This window comes from Ambystoma mexicanum, chromosome 3q, assembly GCF_040938575.1.
Source record: "Ambystoma mexicanum isolate Mex_15411 chromosome 3q, UKY_AmexF1_1, whole genome shotgun sequence".
In the NCBI taxonomy this organism is placed as follows: Eukaryota; Metazoa; Chordata; class Amphibia; order Caudata; family Ambystomatidae; genus Ambystoma; species Ambystoma mexicanum.
Window position 1 is genome coordinate 470,842,810 of NC_090926.1, and position 14,700 is coordinate 470,857,509.

Sequence of the window (14,700 nt, forward strand, 5' to 3'; positions counted from 1 at the left end):
TCTGTCACATGAGCCAAGGATGAAAATCAAGTTTGAGTTTCAGATACGATAGCGAGCATTCGCTAGAGAGCATTCTCAAAGACAAGTATACATTGCAAGGTAAAGTACAAAGACAATTTCATGGCAGAAGGCATGGGTGATGAGAGATGCTAGGCTAATTGGTTGGTGAGGTAGTTTCATGTCCTATCTCCTTGCACCTGGGTCTGGGATTATGTGCTGCTAAATTAACCGAATTTTCCAGACATGGCAGCGTGCCAACCAATTATATCAGTCCATATAACGAAGGACCTTATAGTTTGAAGACCAATGAGAACCTGTGTATCTAAATGTTTCTGAAATTACATGTTTTTAGATGTAGGCATAAGTTGTCCACCTGATAACGAACAGCCAATAAATATCCTATCTACTATAGAAATGTATACTTAGATGTCTCCCTTAACCAATCCCAACCCTTGATAGGTTTTTCACTATTGCCATGTAGTATGACGTCACTCTGATGCATTATTTAGTATAAGGTCTATATTTTGTGTGGAGATCATCGAGAGACTGAGCGTAGGTCTGTTGATGTTCGTTTTAACTTCCCTGTTTTAGGTAATTGTTAATAAAACAGTACTCTGCCCTCTTCCTGAGTTAGTTCTGTTATTTGGACTCAGAATGACTCTGTTGTGATCCCATCCATTCCATATGCACGTTCATAAGGGCCATAAGCTCAGTAAAATGCGGAGGGATAGAGGAAGGATGGAGTGGGGAGGACAGAGTGAGCGGAAAGGGGGCGGGTAGTTCCTAATGTACTGTTTTAATGTGAACAGCTTTATTTCCCCTCCTGGTTTGTGCAGAACGTGTTCAATAAAGGTTTCCCACAATAATTTGGTTTTAAAATTAGTTCTTAATGGCAAGAAATGGGTTATCTGTCCAAGTTAATGAACACATGTGATGGCTGCTGGTGTCAAGTACAGTGCAGCCGGTCAAGCCGCAGGATCCAAGCATAATACTCCAATATAGGACATAGTGCGAACCACAGTTTAAAAAAAACACTTTATTTGGTTTTACACTTTTATCATTACTGTACAAAATGTTACTAATGTCCTGGAAGAAAAGTAGACAGAAAAATCATAACATGTTGATCGCACCACTGTACAAATAACTTCACCTCCCCAATAAAATAAATAAATTACACTAAAATGCAAACAGATACACATTTTCCTGAGTCACAGTGTTGGCTGATTAGTGTAAACAAAAAACATATGATTCACGTGAACTTCATGTTCTAGAAATGCGAAGGGAAAACTTCTGCAGAAACCGGTTATTAGGCACTTGTATCGTTTTGGGACCTCATAAAAACAGCACTATAGAGCTTTGCTCATTTAAATTAATCTTTATTTACTCAAACCACAGACGTGGTCCTCAACTAAGCAGGTCCCCTGTGGACCTTCAGAGCAGCACCAATTCGATTTCATAAAGTAAACAGGAAAATCCGAGAGCACCTAGTCAGAATCCTTTGGCGTAAAGCAAAAATCCTGAGCCATCAGGTAGCCGTGACACTCTATGGTGCTTCATGGACGTCTGTGCTTTCCTACATGGAAAGAGAACATTCTGGAAGGTCAATGGCGGAGTCTCTTTGATGGCCTCTGCGCATGTATCGCTGTAGTGGACATGGCCCGGATTCTGAGAGAATGCTCAACAAGACCCCAGCCTGTGGCATAGAAACACGAGAGCCAAAAGTTGATGGCCAAGGAACTTGAAGCCTTGCTGTGTAAGGCTATGAGATCTTAATTTGGACCACAATAAAATAAGTGTGAGGGCATTCCCCAAGGCAGAACCAAGAGCAGAAGCCACTGGCGCAATTGCAGCACACAGGGAACAAACAAAGGTGAAAGCACAATGCGGAAATGTTGAAAGCACAATTCAGAGCCTGTTTCCTTTCCCTTCCAATTCACATCTCTTAACCCTGCTGCCTCCTTTGCAATTGCAACACTGACGTGCCAAGGAATTCGGGAATAAGTGGCCTTTTGCCACATGCGTGCACCTGCTTTTTGAAAACTGACATCAACATGTTGAGGACAGACACCTATGTTTGAGACTAAAGAGCACGTTTGAGCACACGATCAGTTTTTGAGATGAAATGCTTACACTTTGGGACCAAACGCCTACTGTATGAGCCGGAAATCTGAACTTTGAGGGAAACCCGCTAATTATGAGGGAAGAACATTCCTTTTTTAAGGCAAAGACCAACTTTTTGATCAGAAGATGAAGAGCATTTGCGAGCACATACATTTTGAGGACAGGTGCATGTGCAGAGTGTCGGCGCTTCCACAGGCGATTAATAAATAGAGTGGGAGCATGGGACTCTTACTACGGCCCAGTGGCGTGACCAGACTCTTGACTGGGGTGGCCCAATCGGGGCACGGATTTATGCAGGGCTGGTATGAAGTACGAGCGCACACACACATAATGATCATAGCTTAGGATAATTGCGTGGCACCTGGGGTGGCCAATCAGAGTCCAGATACCACCCCAGGACATTTCTTGGACACGCCACTGCCATGGCCGCGTCACAAGGTGTGTGAATCAGTGTGGAGCTATCCCTCTTTCTGCAGTCGTGCTCAGCCTAGGCTATGCCTTGTGCAGATAATCTTCAGTGCTCGATAAGCACTTCCCGCAACCATTTCTATCAATTAAAGCTGGGCACCTTGATTTTAGTTTTATTTCCCTTTCATGTGCCGTTCCCTTCCCATTGCTAAGGTATATCAAGGTCTCTGGGCCACAATGTGACAAGGATCCACCCTGCGGCAAATGTGCCTATCTTTAGTTGTGCCGGCACAAGGCTGTCCACGGTTATGATGGAAACCAGCAAACTGCCGCAAAAGTCATGCCACTAGGAAACTAGTCCAAACCTTCCTCACTTGGAAATTACAAAGAGTATTTAAAGTTGATGCAGGCTTCTTGAAGGTGATGTTTTTAGTTCACCTTAGTTTGAGCCCACCTGAGCACCTGCGCAGGACACAATGTGGCATGATCTGCATGCAGGAGGGGTGGTGGGACAGTCATCACATACCTGCTCACAGAGCACCAGTACGCCTAAGGAAGGAACACGTCAAAGTAACTATCACAGTAAAACGGGTGAAGGGAGGGCATTTGAACATAGGGAGAAACAATCAAAGATCTAGTCCTCCACGGCCTTCCCCACTCCCTCACCTGAGGGTACAGTACATTCTTTACCATTGTTAAAACACGAAAGCACACTATTTTAGAAGTTGAGCTTTGGGGGTCGTGTAAACGTAGGGTCAGTGACAGAGGAAACGTGACTTGACATAATAAATACAGTAGCAAATTGCATGCCAAGTTTGCATTATCTAGTTGCCACGCTAGAGTGTTATACATCTTACATAACTTAAGCAGTATAAAAATACATATGTTTTAAAAAAATAATTATTTTAAGAACATGATTCACTTCGCAGTCTGTAAAGCAGCAGATGATTTTGGACCGAGTCATCAACCGTGCACCAAGGCGCTTCTGGGGAGTACAGACATGAATGTAAAACACGAAACGCCCCCACAAGCTCCTCAGGAGCGCCCTGGCCTTTGTTGGGAGCCAGTTCACATAGACGCCGCAATCTTGCAGAATTGGAAAGGACGCATTTTCTCACAGTGCTTCGTACGTGACCTTCGTGCAAACACATCCTGCCCCGGGCACGGTGGCCTCGTATGGGCGGTTTAAAAACATATCGCTGCTTCATGTTTCACCAAAAACACAGTAATGCACTGGGGTGGGCCTCGGCATCGGATTGGACGCTCAAGAGCAATGGTTCCTTGTTACCGTTCACACCTGGCTGCCGCTTGCCCACCCCATGCGGCTTGTTTTGTGAATGTGGAACAGCTTTGCCGTATACCGTACACTCATTGGCAACACCACAATGTTTTGTTGGACAGCAGTCTTACGAAGGAGGTCAGAGTTCTGATCCAATCGGCACCAGTAGCATAGACATCTCTGAAGAAGCCATCAAGTTGGAAGACATCTCCCTTCTGTGTAGGGAACACATGTGGTCAAATAAATGTGTTTTCTGGTCTCCAGCCCCTGGGCTATCCAGTATCATCCTTCTAGTAAGCCAACTGAGTTTGAGTAGCAGCCGCTGGCCAACTAGAGACTGGATTTATGCAGCTCTTAGATATTTCACATGCTCCTAAAATTGATACCCAAGTCAGAATATTGCACATTTCAAGTTCCTTCACTGTTGCAACCGACTTATTTAAGGCTTAAGGCTTCACAGCTCAAGACAAGGAGAGTTACGCGTGTCCGTCCATTCCAAGTGAGTCACGAGTGGTCCCAATATGGGTCATATTGCGCTCAGCTGGGATAGGAAGTATGTTAGTCAATGACCCTCCGTTTGCCATCAAGTCTTGCAATTCCTTTTACACAGTCACTACACTAATAGATCGTCTGTGGCTAGCTCTGCTCAAATCGTCTGTGTCGTCATCCAGCAAGCCATCCCGGCCAAAGGCATGCCTCCCCCTCTCTGGCACCATCCTTCCAAGCTGCCTCTCGGGAGATGCCGTGGAGGAACAGGAAGCGGCTCCCGGTGCATCGGCTGAAGCCTCTTCCACATAGAAGTTGATGGAGTTGCAGTTTCTGTCCTCAGGCTTCAGGATGAAGTTTCTGCCAGGCAGCCTGTTCTCAGGGATAGGGGGGAGCACACTGGGGCCGTGCGATCCCTCGGCACCCAACTGCCACGCAGACGGCACCCCAGACAAATTGGCGAAGCTGCGACTCCTCTGCTTCCATTCTTTGATCTTTTGCTCCCTTTCGGCCTTGCAGAGCTTGTCCAGCAGTTGCGCTCTGAGAATGGGCGACAGCTTGAGCGTCCCTCGCAGGGCAACGGCGAAGAACCTGGCAAGTGGCAACAAGAAGAAACGGTGAGTTTCATGAAGACCACATAGTACAAATACATGCTATCTCTCGTGAGCTCTCCCATTTTCTCAAAGGACACCCACCTTCCCCATTACTTTACTCTTATGAAGGCAATTGATAACAACTTGGACGTAACTGGTTTTTATTTGTACGCCTTTTTTCTGATGTGTGCTTCCATCTTTTTGTCATGCCAAAAGGGAAATCTATTGAAAGACCGTAAGCTACAAAATAAACAATGGCTGCAGCCATTGAGCAGCCCAGCGGTGACCAAGGAAAGTGATGCTACAAATGTGATTGGTGGCATGAGCTGCGAACAAGTAAGGCACCCTCCTTTCCAGGATCCGCCCATTACTCTGCGCTGCAGCTCTACCGCATGGCACCAGGATCTGGCCCAGCCCCAGGTGTTGTTCAGGCGAATTACCATTGCACTCGGTCAATGAGCTTTTGCAAAAACCCATATCAATGAACTAACCATAGATATGAATGCCAACTCAAGCAAAGGTGAACACGGACTTCTGCGACGTGTCGTTTTGAGGTTCAGAAGAAAGCCATCATGAAGCATTTTAATGAAGAAATGAGTACAATTTGACATTTAAACTGCCTTCACTCAATATAATGAGCAACTGGTCTTACATTAAAACTAAATATTAATTTCAAAAGGGTGCAAAAATAAAATCCATAAACATTTTTGTAAAAGCGGCTGTCATACCAGTTAATGATTTAAGATTATTAACAAGTATGCTTGGTTTGATTAATATTTAAAATATACCATGCAGAGCAAACTTACTAAATGCTTATACCATCATTAAAATAGGAAAATGTACAGTGGACTAAAGATACACCACTAGTCACATTACTCATTACCGTTATTTTTAATATCAATAATAAAATAACGTATTATATTAATGGGACATTATTAGATACATTAGAAAAAACTATGCTGGGTGGGTTGCCCCATGTGGTTGAACTGACTATTTAAAAAAAAAACAAAAACGATTAAAAGTAGTTTTTAAAATGCAATCGATTATAATAAAACCATGAACACATTTTTATTTGATAATAAACCAATATGTTTGAAAACATATTTTCCCTCACTCTGGAATGTATCATTCTAGGCCTTCATTCTGGTTACCCAAGTACAATAAACTGAAAATGTCAGAATAAGGAGGTCTTCATGAATTTATTTCTTTGCACACAAGAATCCTTCATAATCACATAGATGCCCCCTGCACAGAGCACCTTGGCATGCTTCCCCAGCAGGAGTGTATAGTTTCACCAAATACCCGAGAAGGCCGGGGAACTACAGCTATTGCCAGAGAACACTTAGGAAGCAAACTCTACAAACCAGAGAACCAAATCCTCTCAACTAAGGAGACAACGCCACGCACGCGCATAGAACAGGACCAGTCTGGGCAGCGACACACGGTAAGCTTGACATGAATGCACAATCCCAGTAGCCTGCACTATGTCCCAGACAAGGATTCCATGCACTGCACATATCAGCGCAATGAGTACAGGGATCAGACCACACATGCAAGTAATGAATCCGGACATTTGTGATCTGCACTCAGTGACCGAAATTGCTCTTTAAGGTGGCGAGACCCGGGTAACAGCCATGCCCCAATTGGCTTCACACTATGGGTAGCAAAAAGGTTATTTTGGCTTTCCACATAAAACGTGGCTTTCAAACTTTTAACATGATTCTGGAAAGATCTGACAGATTGTTTCGACTATTGCTCTTAGATTAATTTGAGAGTAGCCAATGTATTGCATGTAGATGAATTCATAGGGTAGCCAATGTATTGCACATAGATGAATTCATAGGGTAGCCAATGTATTGCACGTAGATGAATTCATAGGGTAGCCAATGTATTGCACATAGATGAATTCATAGGGTAGCCAATGTATTGCACGTAGATGAATTCATAGGGTAGCCAATGTATTGCACATAGATGAATTCATAGGGTAGCCAATGTATGGCATGTAGATGAATTCATAGGGTAGCCAATGTATTGCACATAGATGAATTCATAGGGTAGCCAATGTATTGCACGTAGATGAATTCATAGGGTAGCCAATGTATTGCACGTAGATTAATTCATAGGGTAGCCAATGTATTGCACGTAGATGAATTTATAGGGTAGCCAATGTATTGCACATAGATGAATTTATAGGGTAGCCAATGTATTGCATGTAGATGAATTCATAGGGTAGCCGATGTATTGTACGTAGATGAATTCATAGGGTAGACAATATATTGCATGTAGATGAATTCATAGGGTAGCCAATGTATTGCACATAGATGACTTCATAGGGTAGCCAATATATTGCACAAATATTAATTCATAGGGTAGCCAATGTATTGCACGTAGATGAATCCATAGGGTAGCCAATGTATTGTACTAAAAAGAATCCTGAGGGCAGCCACTGCATTGGATTTAGATCAGGGAGCTAGTGTATTGCATTTAGCTGAATTTTGAAGTGCAGTCACTTTATTGACTAAGGTACTGCTGCCCTCTGAATCGTGCATCTGTGTTGAAAGCATACGACACTCTAAAGATTGCCACTGTTCTAACCACCCCTGCTCCACTCCTGCATATCTCCAAGTACCACACATACCTTAAAGGGCCAGCCACACTACACAAATCACACACTCACCACAATAAACATCTACAAACATCAAAATCTGACACTGGGCCATTCCCCTCCGGACACAACAAGGCAGTGCACACAATCAAAGTACTCTTAGAAAGCTGACACGCACGGACACCAGTTTCCCCTGGTTCTGCAAGCATCAGAAGAAGAGCAAAACCTCTATCCAATCCCTCTTCCCTCACTAACCCACCCTGCCATGGAGAACATGCAAATGGGAACGGTGCACGTATAAGTCAACTTAACATGACATTGGTTGGGCTGGCAACCTGTACATGGCACCTTTATGCCAGGAGGTGGAAACTAGTTCTTCAAGATGGAATGGGGCTACAGAGTTGTGAGCCTAAATAGTAAAACAGCATCATCACACATTGCTATCTTCAGGGAACCAAACCTCCATTGCATCCAGATAAAGTTGAAGGCCCAGGGAGTGCAGAGAGCTTCAAATCTGAGGCTCACCAGCCAAACATCAGCAACCCATCAATTCAAGGAACAATAACCTTGGCCTCTGGCCTAGAAATAAAACACTGAAAATGATGATAACAAAATACAAACCTTGGCAAAAGTGCGATGACGGGCGTGATCAGACACACAAAGTAAAAGGCAGGGTCAGACATTTGCCGCTCCATAATCCAATATGGCGAAGGGCTGTTGCAGAGTACGCAGAGCCCACTGAGACCAAGCGAGATGACAAAGTACGCCAAGATGCTGACGACAAAGGTGAGGCAATGGATCAGGGTCTGTGAGGCAGAAAGAAGAACAGCGTTAATCCTGCTAACTGAGCACAGGGTCCCCCGCACGCAAGCTACAAAGCCAGACATTGGGGCCTACCTCGGCAAGCATGGATTGGTAGGGGAAGGTCATTGTAAGAGGTAATGCCAAGGGTAGTTTCACCCTACCAGTCCATATTAGGCTGTATAGACATCAGGTTTCATAACAAATGCCTTTGGGAACTTAACAACAGATACATGATGAACGAATGTTTTATTTCCACTAGGAGGGTACCAATTCACTCTTTAGACAAAACACACACCCTACTGTTTTCCAAATCTTGAGGTAGCCATTTCAAACACCTTAAAACTAATCAGTTTTAAATGACGTTCAAATGTTCTCGCCACATCTACATTCTGCTTCTCTGCTCTGCGTGCCAGTACAGTAACTTTACGCGGAATAGACTTTAATGTGCCACACATGAGCCTCAACCCTGGACTGGATAGAATGTAGAGCTCTCACGTGTCCCGTGTCCATGCGTGAGAAGGCCATCCAGTCCCGTTTTTGCTTTGAATTCGGGGACTTGTTTCTTACGCAGGGTCATGGGTAACTAGAGAGCGCTGCGGATGCTACCTACCAAACAGTAGTCTACAAATTAGGATTGGTTCTCTACTCCCCTCCAATAAAAGGTTGATTGTAGGGTGCAGCAAGCATCCAGCCCTTGTGCCCTTCATTATCATTATATACAAGCGACCACGAAAGGAGGCGGTCAAACACCACACCTGTAAATCCAGATGTAACGAGAGGGCACTTCAGTCCATCCCAGGCTCAAGACCTGGCCGGGGATTTGACCTGATATTACAACAGAAGGCCCGGGTCATATCTATACCGGACAGAGCAAGCTTAACTCTGCCTTAATGCAATTAAAATAAGGGCTTTTGTACTGAGTAAAGCAGTGGAAAATATTGGACCATACCATTGGCTGCGTTCCCCGAGTGAATACCAGACTTTGCTCAAAGAATTTGAAAACGTGGCTATACCTCTGGATTCAGAGCTAACTTTCTCTGCCAGATAAACACATTAGACCAAGGGCCACATTTCCCAAACACTGCATGGAGTAGCTGGATCACAGACTGGCCATTTACCCGAGGAGCTAGGAACGTGTTCAACCGGCCTACATTTGCACTATCCCTTGGGGAAAACATACTAAGTTTACAAGTAGTTTGCATCACACAAAGGACACTCGGGGAGGACCAGCAATTCCATCCATAAATGAGCCAGCGAACATATAAGCCCACCGAACATGGCGGCAGGTTTCAAAGTGCAGGGCCTTACATTGGAATGCCTCCAACTCATCAGAGGGTCCGACTACCCACTGCTTAAAAATATCCTTCATCTGCCCTGCTCAGACATGCCTTTTCACAGCCGGCGGGGTGCAGTAAGGATCCCGCCACTTGGAGACATCCGAATTTGAGCATCCATTCAGCCCATCAACCAAATTTGCACTGTTTGCAACCCGCTTAATCAACAAATCCCACCAAAATGCATTTAAAATCCCATTGAATCTGACACACTTTTCTATGAAATGACATAGAAAATAAATTAAATAGTGCTGGAGTGAGATAATAGGACATCGGCAGTCCATGAAAAACAGAGGTACATCCTCGGCTGAACAAGCACAATGCATCTTGCATTGCAAGAGGTTTTTTATGGCCATTAAAAGGCACACACCAAACACGTCCCTTCTCTTATATGAAAGGGGACAGCTATGTTGCCCGGTGGTCTATTTTACATAATCTAGATCTCTGCACTTGAGACGCAAGATCTTAAATAAAAGGTATAGTTTTACGCCAGTGCAGATAGGTCGCATTGCATTACTTTGTTGGACATGAACACTAATCACCCCACATGCAAACCCATTGAGCCAACTGTTGAAGTGCAGTTTTAAACCAGAGAATCATATTGCAATATCCCTCTCTATTTAGAAAGACAGTTTTCACTGGCGCGGTGAGCTTCACAGGCTTAAAAAAGTCAATTCCTATCAAGCAATTCAACAACCACTTGCACACAGTCGATTAGTTGAACCGTAAAAAAAATGCACCATGACTACAAACAATGGGCTCTTCCAATCACATCAATTACGAAAATAATCCTCCAATGACGTCAATGTCTGGTGGTGTGCCTCAGGGCTTTGTGCTCGAGTCCGGGTTATTAGGCAACAATGTAACGACACCCAACCCCAAAGACAGAGATATAAATAGTGCACGACCTTTAAAACTGTCCAAGTTGTCAATCTGTCTAACCTTGTTTATTTTTGTGCATGGAGCGATTTCTATTTTGTCAGTTCTCTTTGTGGCGGCCATTTTGGTTAATGAAAGTTTGAGAAGCACTGCCCTGATTGGCTGATTTTTGCCGTGGTACCTACCCAGGTTTTTATTTCTATAGCCAAGTGCAGCAGAATGGTGAAGAGCGAAATAGTGTTTATTGGTGTCCCAAAAGAGATGAGCTCGATGTCAGAACCACGATAGGTCTAGAAGGAAGCAAAACAACCACATACATTAGTCAACATTTAGCAAATTACAGGAACACATCATGTGCCAAAAGTCAAAGAACAAGGGCAACCATGCACAAAAATCTGCTTGTGCATGGGTTCTCTGCCAAAACACACTGCATAATGTATGGACACGGTGTTAGCAGTGGTAAAGCGCCCTTGAGTATCGAACGCATTGGATCCCCACCCTGCCTTTCAGAACATATAAAGCCCAGAGAAAGCAAGCTGCAGTAACAGCAAAACGTGTGTGCTTGGGTGTTGCTAAGCTTGTAAATGAGCCAGGGCTACGCTAATGTCAGGACTCGGGACTAACTAGCCTTTTGGTTGTAGCCCCTGAGCTTCTATCTGGGGCTACAACCAAAAGACCCAGGGCTATAGCCCCCTCAGCAACCTCTAGCAACGCCTCTGCGTGGGCACGTAGAGTGACAAGTAGAGTGGTACTACTTGACTTGCCCAGCCTACTGCAACACCATCCCGGTCACAATCAGGATTGCACCAATGCCCCTGCAGTTCAGGAAGGCACTCAAAATGCTGCTCTTCTGGTAATACCTAGGGGACACTTAGCACTTGCTACTCCTAGGTAAATACTACCCCCATAGCCTGGGCTACCCATCCAGGCTACTATAACCTGCAACCTTTCCTTCCACCGACCTCCGTTAACCCCCAGATTACTTGTAAAGTTGTCTGCTGCTTCCTAGCTAACTTTGTACTATAGAAACACAAGTTAATAGTTGCGAATTAACCCTTTGTGGTAGGGCAGAATGGGATAAACACACGGCTCTATGGAACAAACAAGAGTGGACCACTTAGGAAATGAAGTGGCGAGCCGATACAGGATTTCATAGACCATATTTTCCAGAAGGGCTTCCACAAAAGATCCAACTCAAGTAATAGCCCCATTGCGTGCCCCCCCGCTCCCTCCCAAATTCAATGCCTGAGCCGATATCCAAAATCAATATATTTGACTAGAATGCCATATTCCACACAGTGCTGTGCACACCAAATGTGCCTTTTGCCCCATGCAGTTGACTGTGAAAGCCTTGAGCACTTCTGCACCTCTGCGGCCGACGCTCCGGTTCAGTATGCACCTGTTCGTACACGTTAGGGCAGTGGAGGATTTCTATACTTACCAGATACGGGACGAAAAAGCAGACCAGGCTCTGGTAGAAGGCATCCATCAGGGCCAGCCAAAAGATGGATACATTGTACAACTGCATGATGGAGAAAATGGGAAGGCATGTTAGGTAGCACAAGGAGGTTTGCGCTTGTACATGATAGCTTTTCTGTTCGACATGGTTCTAACAGCAGTCAAATGAAGAGCAACGTAGATGGCATTGGCAATTTTTGGGTGAAACAGGGACTGTAAAGCCATTCCCTGGTTATGGTATTAATGGAGCAAAAAGGATTCAGTACACGTGTCTTCTGGTGATGGCTTGAAAAAATTAACCTGTAGTGTTAGGCAGGGTTTTCACCAGGTTAGTAACTGACTCCCAAAAAAGGTAACTATGCCTGAGCGGTCTGGTTTCACTCTTAGAAAAGAAGAAGAGTGTTACTAAGGTACAGCTAGCAATAGATTAAGACAAAACAAAGGAATATGTGGCTATACTGCATATTTACTGAACAATATAGTCTTTATGTTAAAGTCAAACATTAAGCAAGCTCTCCAGACAAGACAAGGTAAGTTCTTTAAGTATATACATAGTGTGTATAAAAACAATGAGACCCAAACATTTACAAATAAAAGTAGCACGTACTTTTCAAGAAGAGACAAATGTATCAGCTATCTGAGAGGCGTTTAAAGTAAAACGGTTCACAAAGGGAATGGGGTAAACCTCTAAACAGTTCTCCTAAACACGACAAACTCCCATCTAAACATATTTAGGTCATTTTAGGAAGTACGGAAAGTAACTGACTAGTCTTAAATGGGTTTGATAGTCTGTCCCACTGAACTCCCTGTTGCCTCCCGACTTAAAATAAAAAAAAAAAAAGATGGCACCACTCAGGGAAGGGCCTCAGGTGGCTGGAAACAACAGGCAGAGCATGTGTATTTTCGCCTGCTGTTGCATGCCACCTGATTCACTGAGTGCCCTTTCCTGGGTGTGAATATTGTATCTGCCCTCCCTGCCTATCTGCATCCCTTAAAATATTACTCTGAGATGTTCTTGGTTCAAATAGGGGAAGAATAGCTATTTCCTTGGTAGCTAATAACTTACCCCAAGTCTACATGTAGGATCTTCAGTTTCAAGCACTACGGTGGACACTGTTACCAATGGCCAGGCTCACCTAAGCCAATAAGGGGTAGCTTCATAAGCCATACACTAATAGTTAATTAAAGTTTTGGGCAAAGTCAGACTCTGTGGGTATTAATCAAGTCCTTTTTAGCCAATTTAAGATTTGAATGTTACTGGGAAATGTACCCTTAAAAAAGTAACAGAACCTACTCACAAAAACTCACCTCTGAATTTTGCCCACTTTTGTACAGTTCCGGCAAGCTCATCAGTGTTTCTGCCGAGACATCCTTGTCAAGGATGCCAAAGATGAGGGGCGGAACGGATGTGAAGAAGAGGTTGAAGAAAATCATCTGCCAGTAATCGATCATGGTTTGACCGGAGAAGCCGCAGAAGAACTGGAACCAGAACAGGAGGTTGACGTAAGCCTGCAAAGCGGACGAAAATGGCAGATGTTTATCGAGCAGAACACATTCCTTGGCTCTTCCCTTCACAGTGATAGCACCACAGCGGACATGCTATATTCTGGCCAGAGGAGGAATTGTGAGAGATTTCCTTCTTAACCACACTGTTTCCACCAAATAAACAATTTAAATTTATATCACTTTATAAGGATGAACGATGAAAATTATGTAGCTTTACGGAATGACTTCAGTTAAAGCAAGGAACATAAGATATTAGTCTCACAAGGGAAACTTTCTTTTTTAGCTGCAATAAACACAATGCCATACTACCCCTCCCCGACAAGAGGAGGAATGAAGGCCAGCTCTCATGGTGGGTTTATTCATACAGGTCATTGACCTTTGTGATAACAATCATTATCCAAGCACAAAGACACTTCAGTTTCTTTGAAACAGTTATTGCTGGAATGATCATTGTTACCTATTCTCATTACTACAGCTAATTTGTTACTGTCGTGGTCAGTACAAATCCTGGGGCTTTTGTAAATAAGCATAAGGTGTCCCTAATTTGGTATTCACCTGCCCAATGACAATGCCAAACACCCACTGGCTGGCATAGCAAACCTGTGACATGAACGGAACAATTACTATTGGAAATTAATTAAATGGGAATTCAAAAATATGAATGTCCGATCAGAGTTCTGAATGCTAGCATAACATAATCTGGTCTTTCAGGCAGAGGCTTACTCATGATCCTCATCCACCCCCAATCAACGCCAATAACGATGCACCACAAACAAACAACCACAAACCAAAACAAGGAACTAACATGCAAAACCACACCAAAAAGATCCACTGAAACCTCATCAATGCAAGGTCAATGTCCAAACATGCCACCGAGATATACGATCTGCGCTGCGACGGAGGGATCGACATCCTGTTTGCTACAGAAACTTGGCTAGATGACAACTACAAGATCACCCTCAACAACTGCCTGCCTGAATACTTCAAGTGCGTCCAAGCAAACAGAAAACCAAAAGAGGGGGAGGACTGGCAATCATCCACAAGGAACACCTGGATATCAAAGTGGAAGACCCACTAAACCTCGATAAATGCGAATCCCTAATCATAGGTCTAGCAGTAAGCCCCAAAACAAACCTAAAATTCATACTAATATATAGACCACCAACCTACGATGCAACCTTCGTAGATGCATTCACAGAAGCAATCACCATCCTAGCTATCAAACAC

The 14,700-nt window shown here is 43.9% G+C and overlaps 1 protein-coding gene across 2 annotated transcripts in view; it reads right to left on the reverse strand.

The window, feature by feature from the left end:
- Positions 1 to 1,021: 1,021 nt before the first annotated feature.
- Positions 1,022 to 14,700, reverse strand: part of ATP10B (ATPase phospholipid transporting 10B (putative)) — a 620,207-nt gene continuing 606,528 nt past the window's right edge. For both annotated transcript variants that reach the window (XM_069654269.1, XM_069654270.1), the window contains 5 exons: positions 13,276 to 13,476; positions 11,951 to 12,031; positions 10,695 to 10,799; positions 8,114 to 8,298; positions 1,022 to 4,885 (listed from right to left, as the gene is read on the reverse strand). In XM_069654269.1, the coding sequence (XP_069510370.1) occupies positions 4,411 to 4,885; positions 8,114 to 8,298; positions 10,695 to 10,799; positions 11,951 to 12,031; positions 13,276 to 13,476 (1,047 nt within the window). In that variant the 3' untranslated portion in view covers positions 1,022 to 4,410. The remainder of the gene's footprint in view (positions 4,886 to 8,113; positions 8,299 to 10,694; positions 10,800 to 11,950; positions 12,032 to 13,275; positions 13,477 to 14,700) is intronic.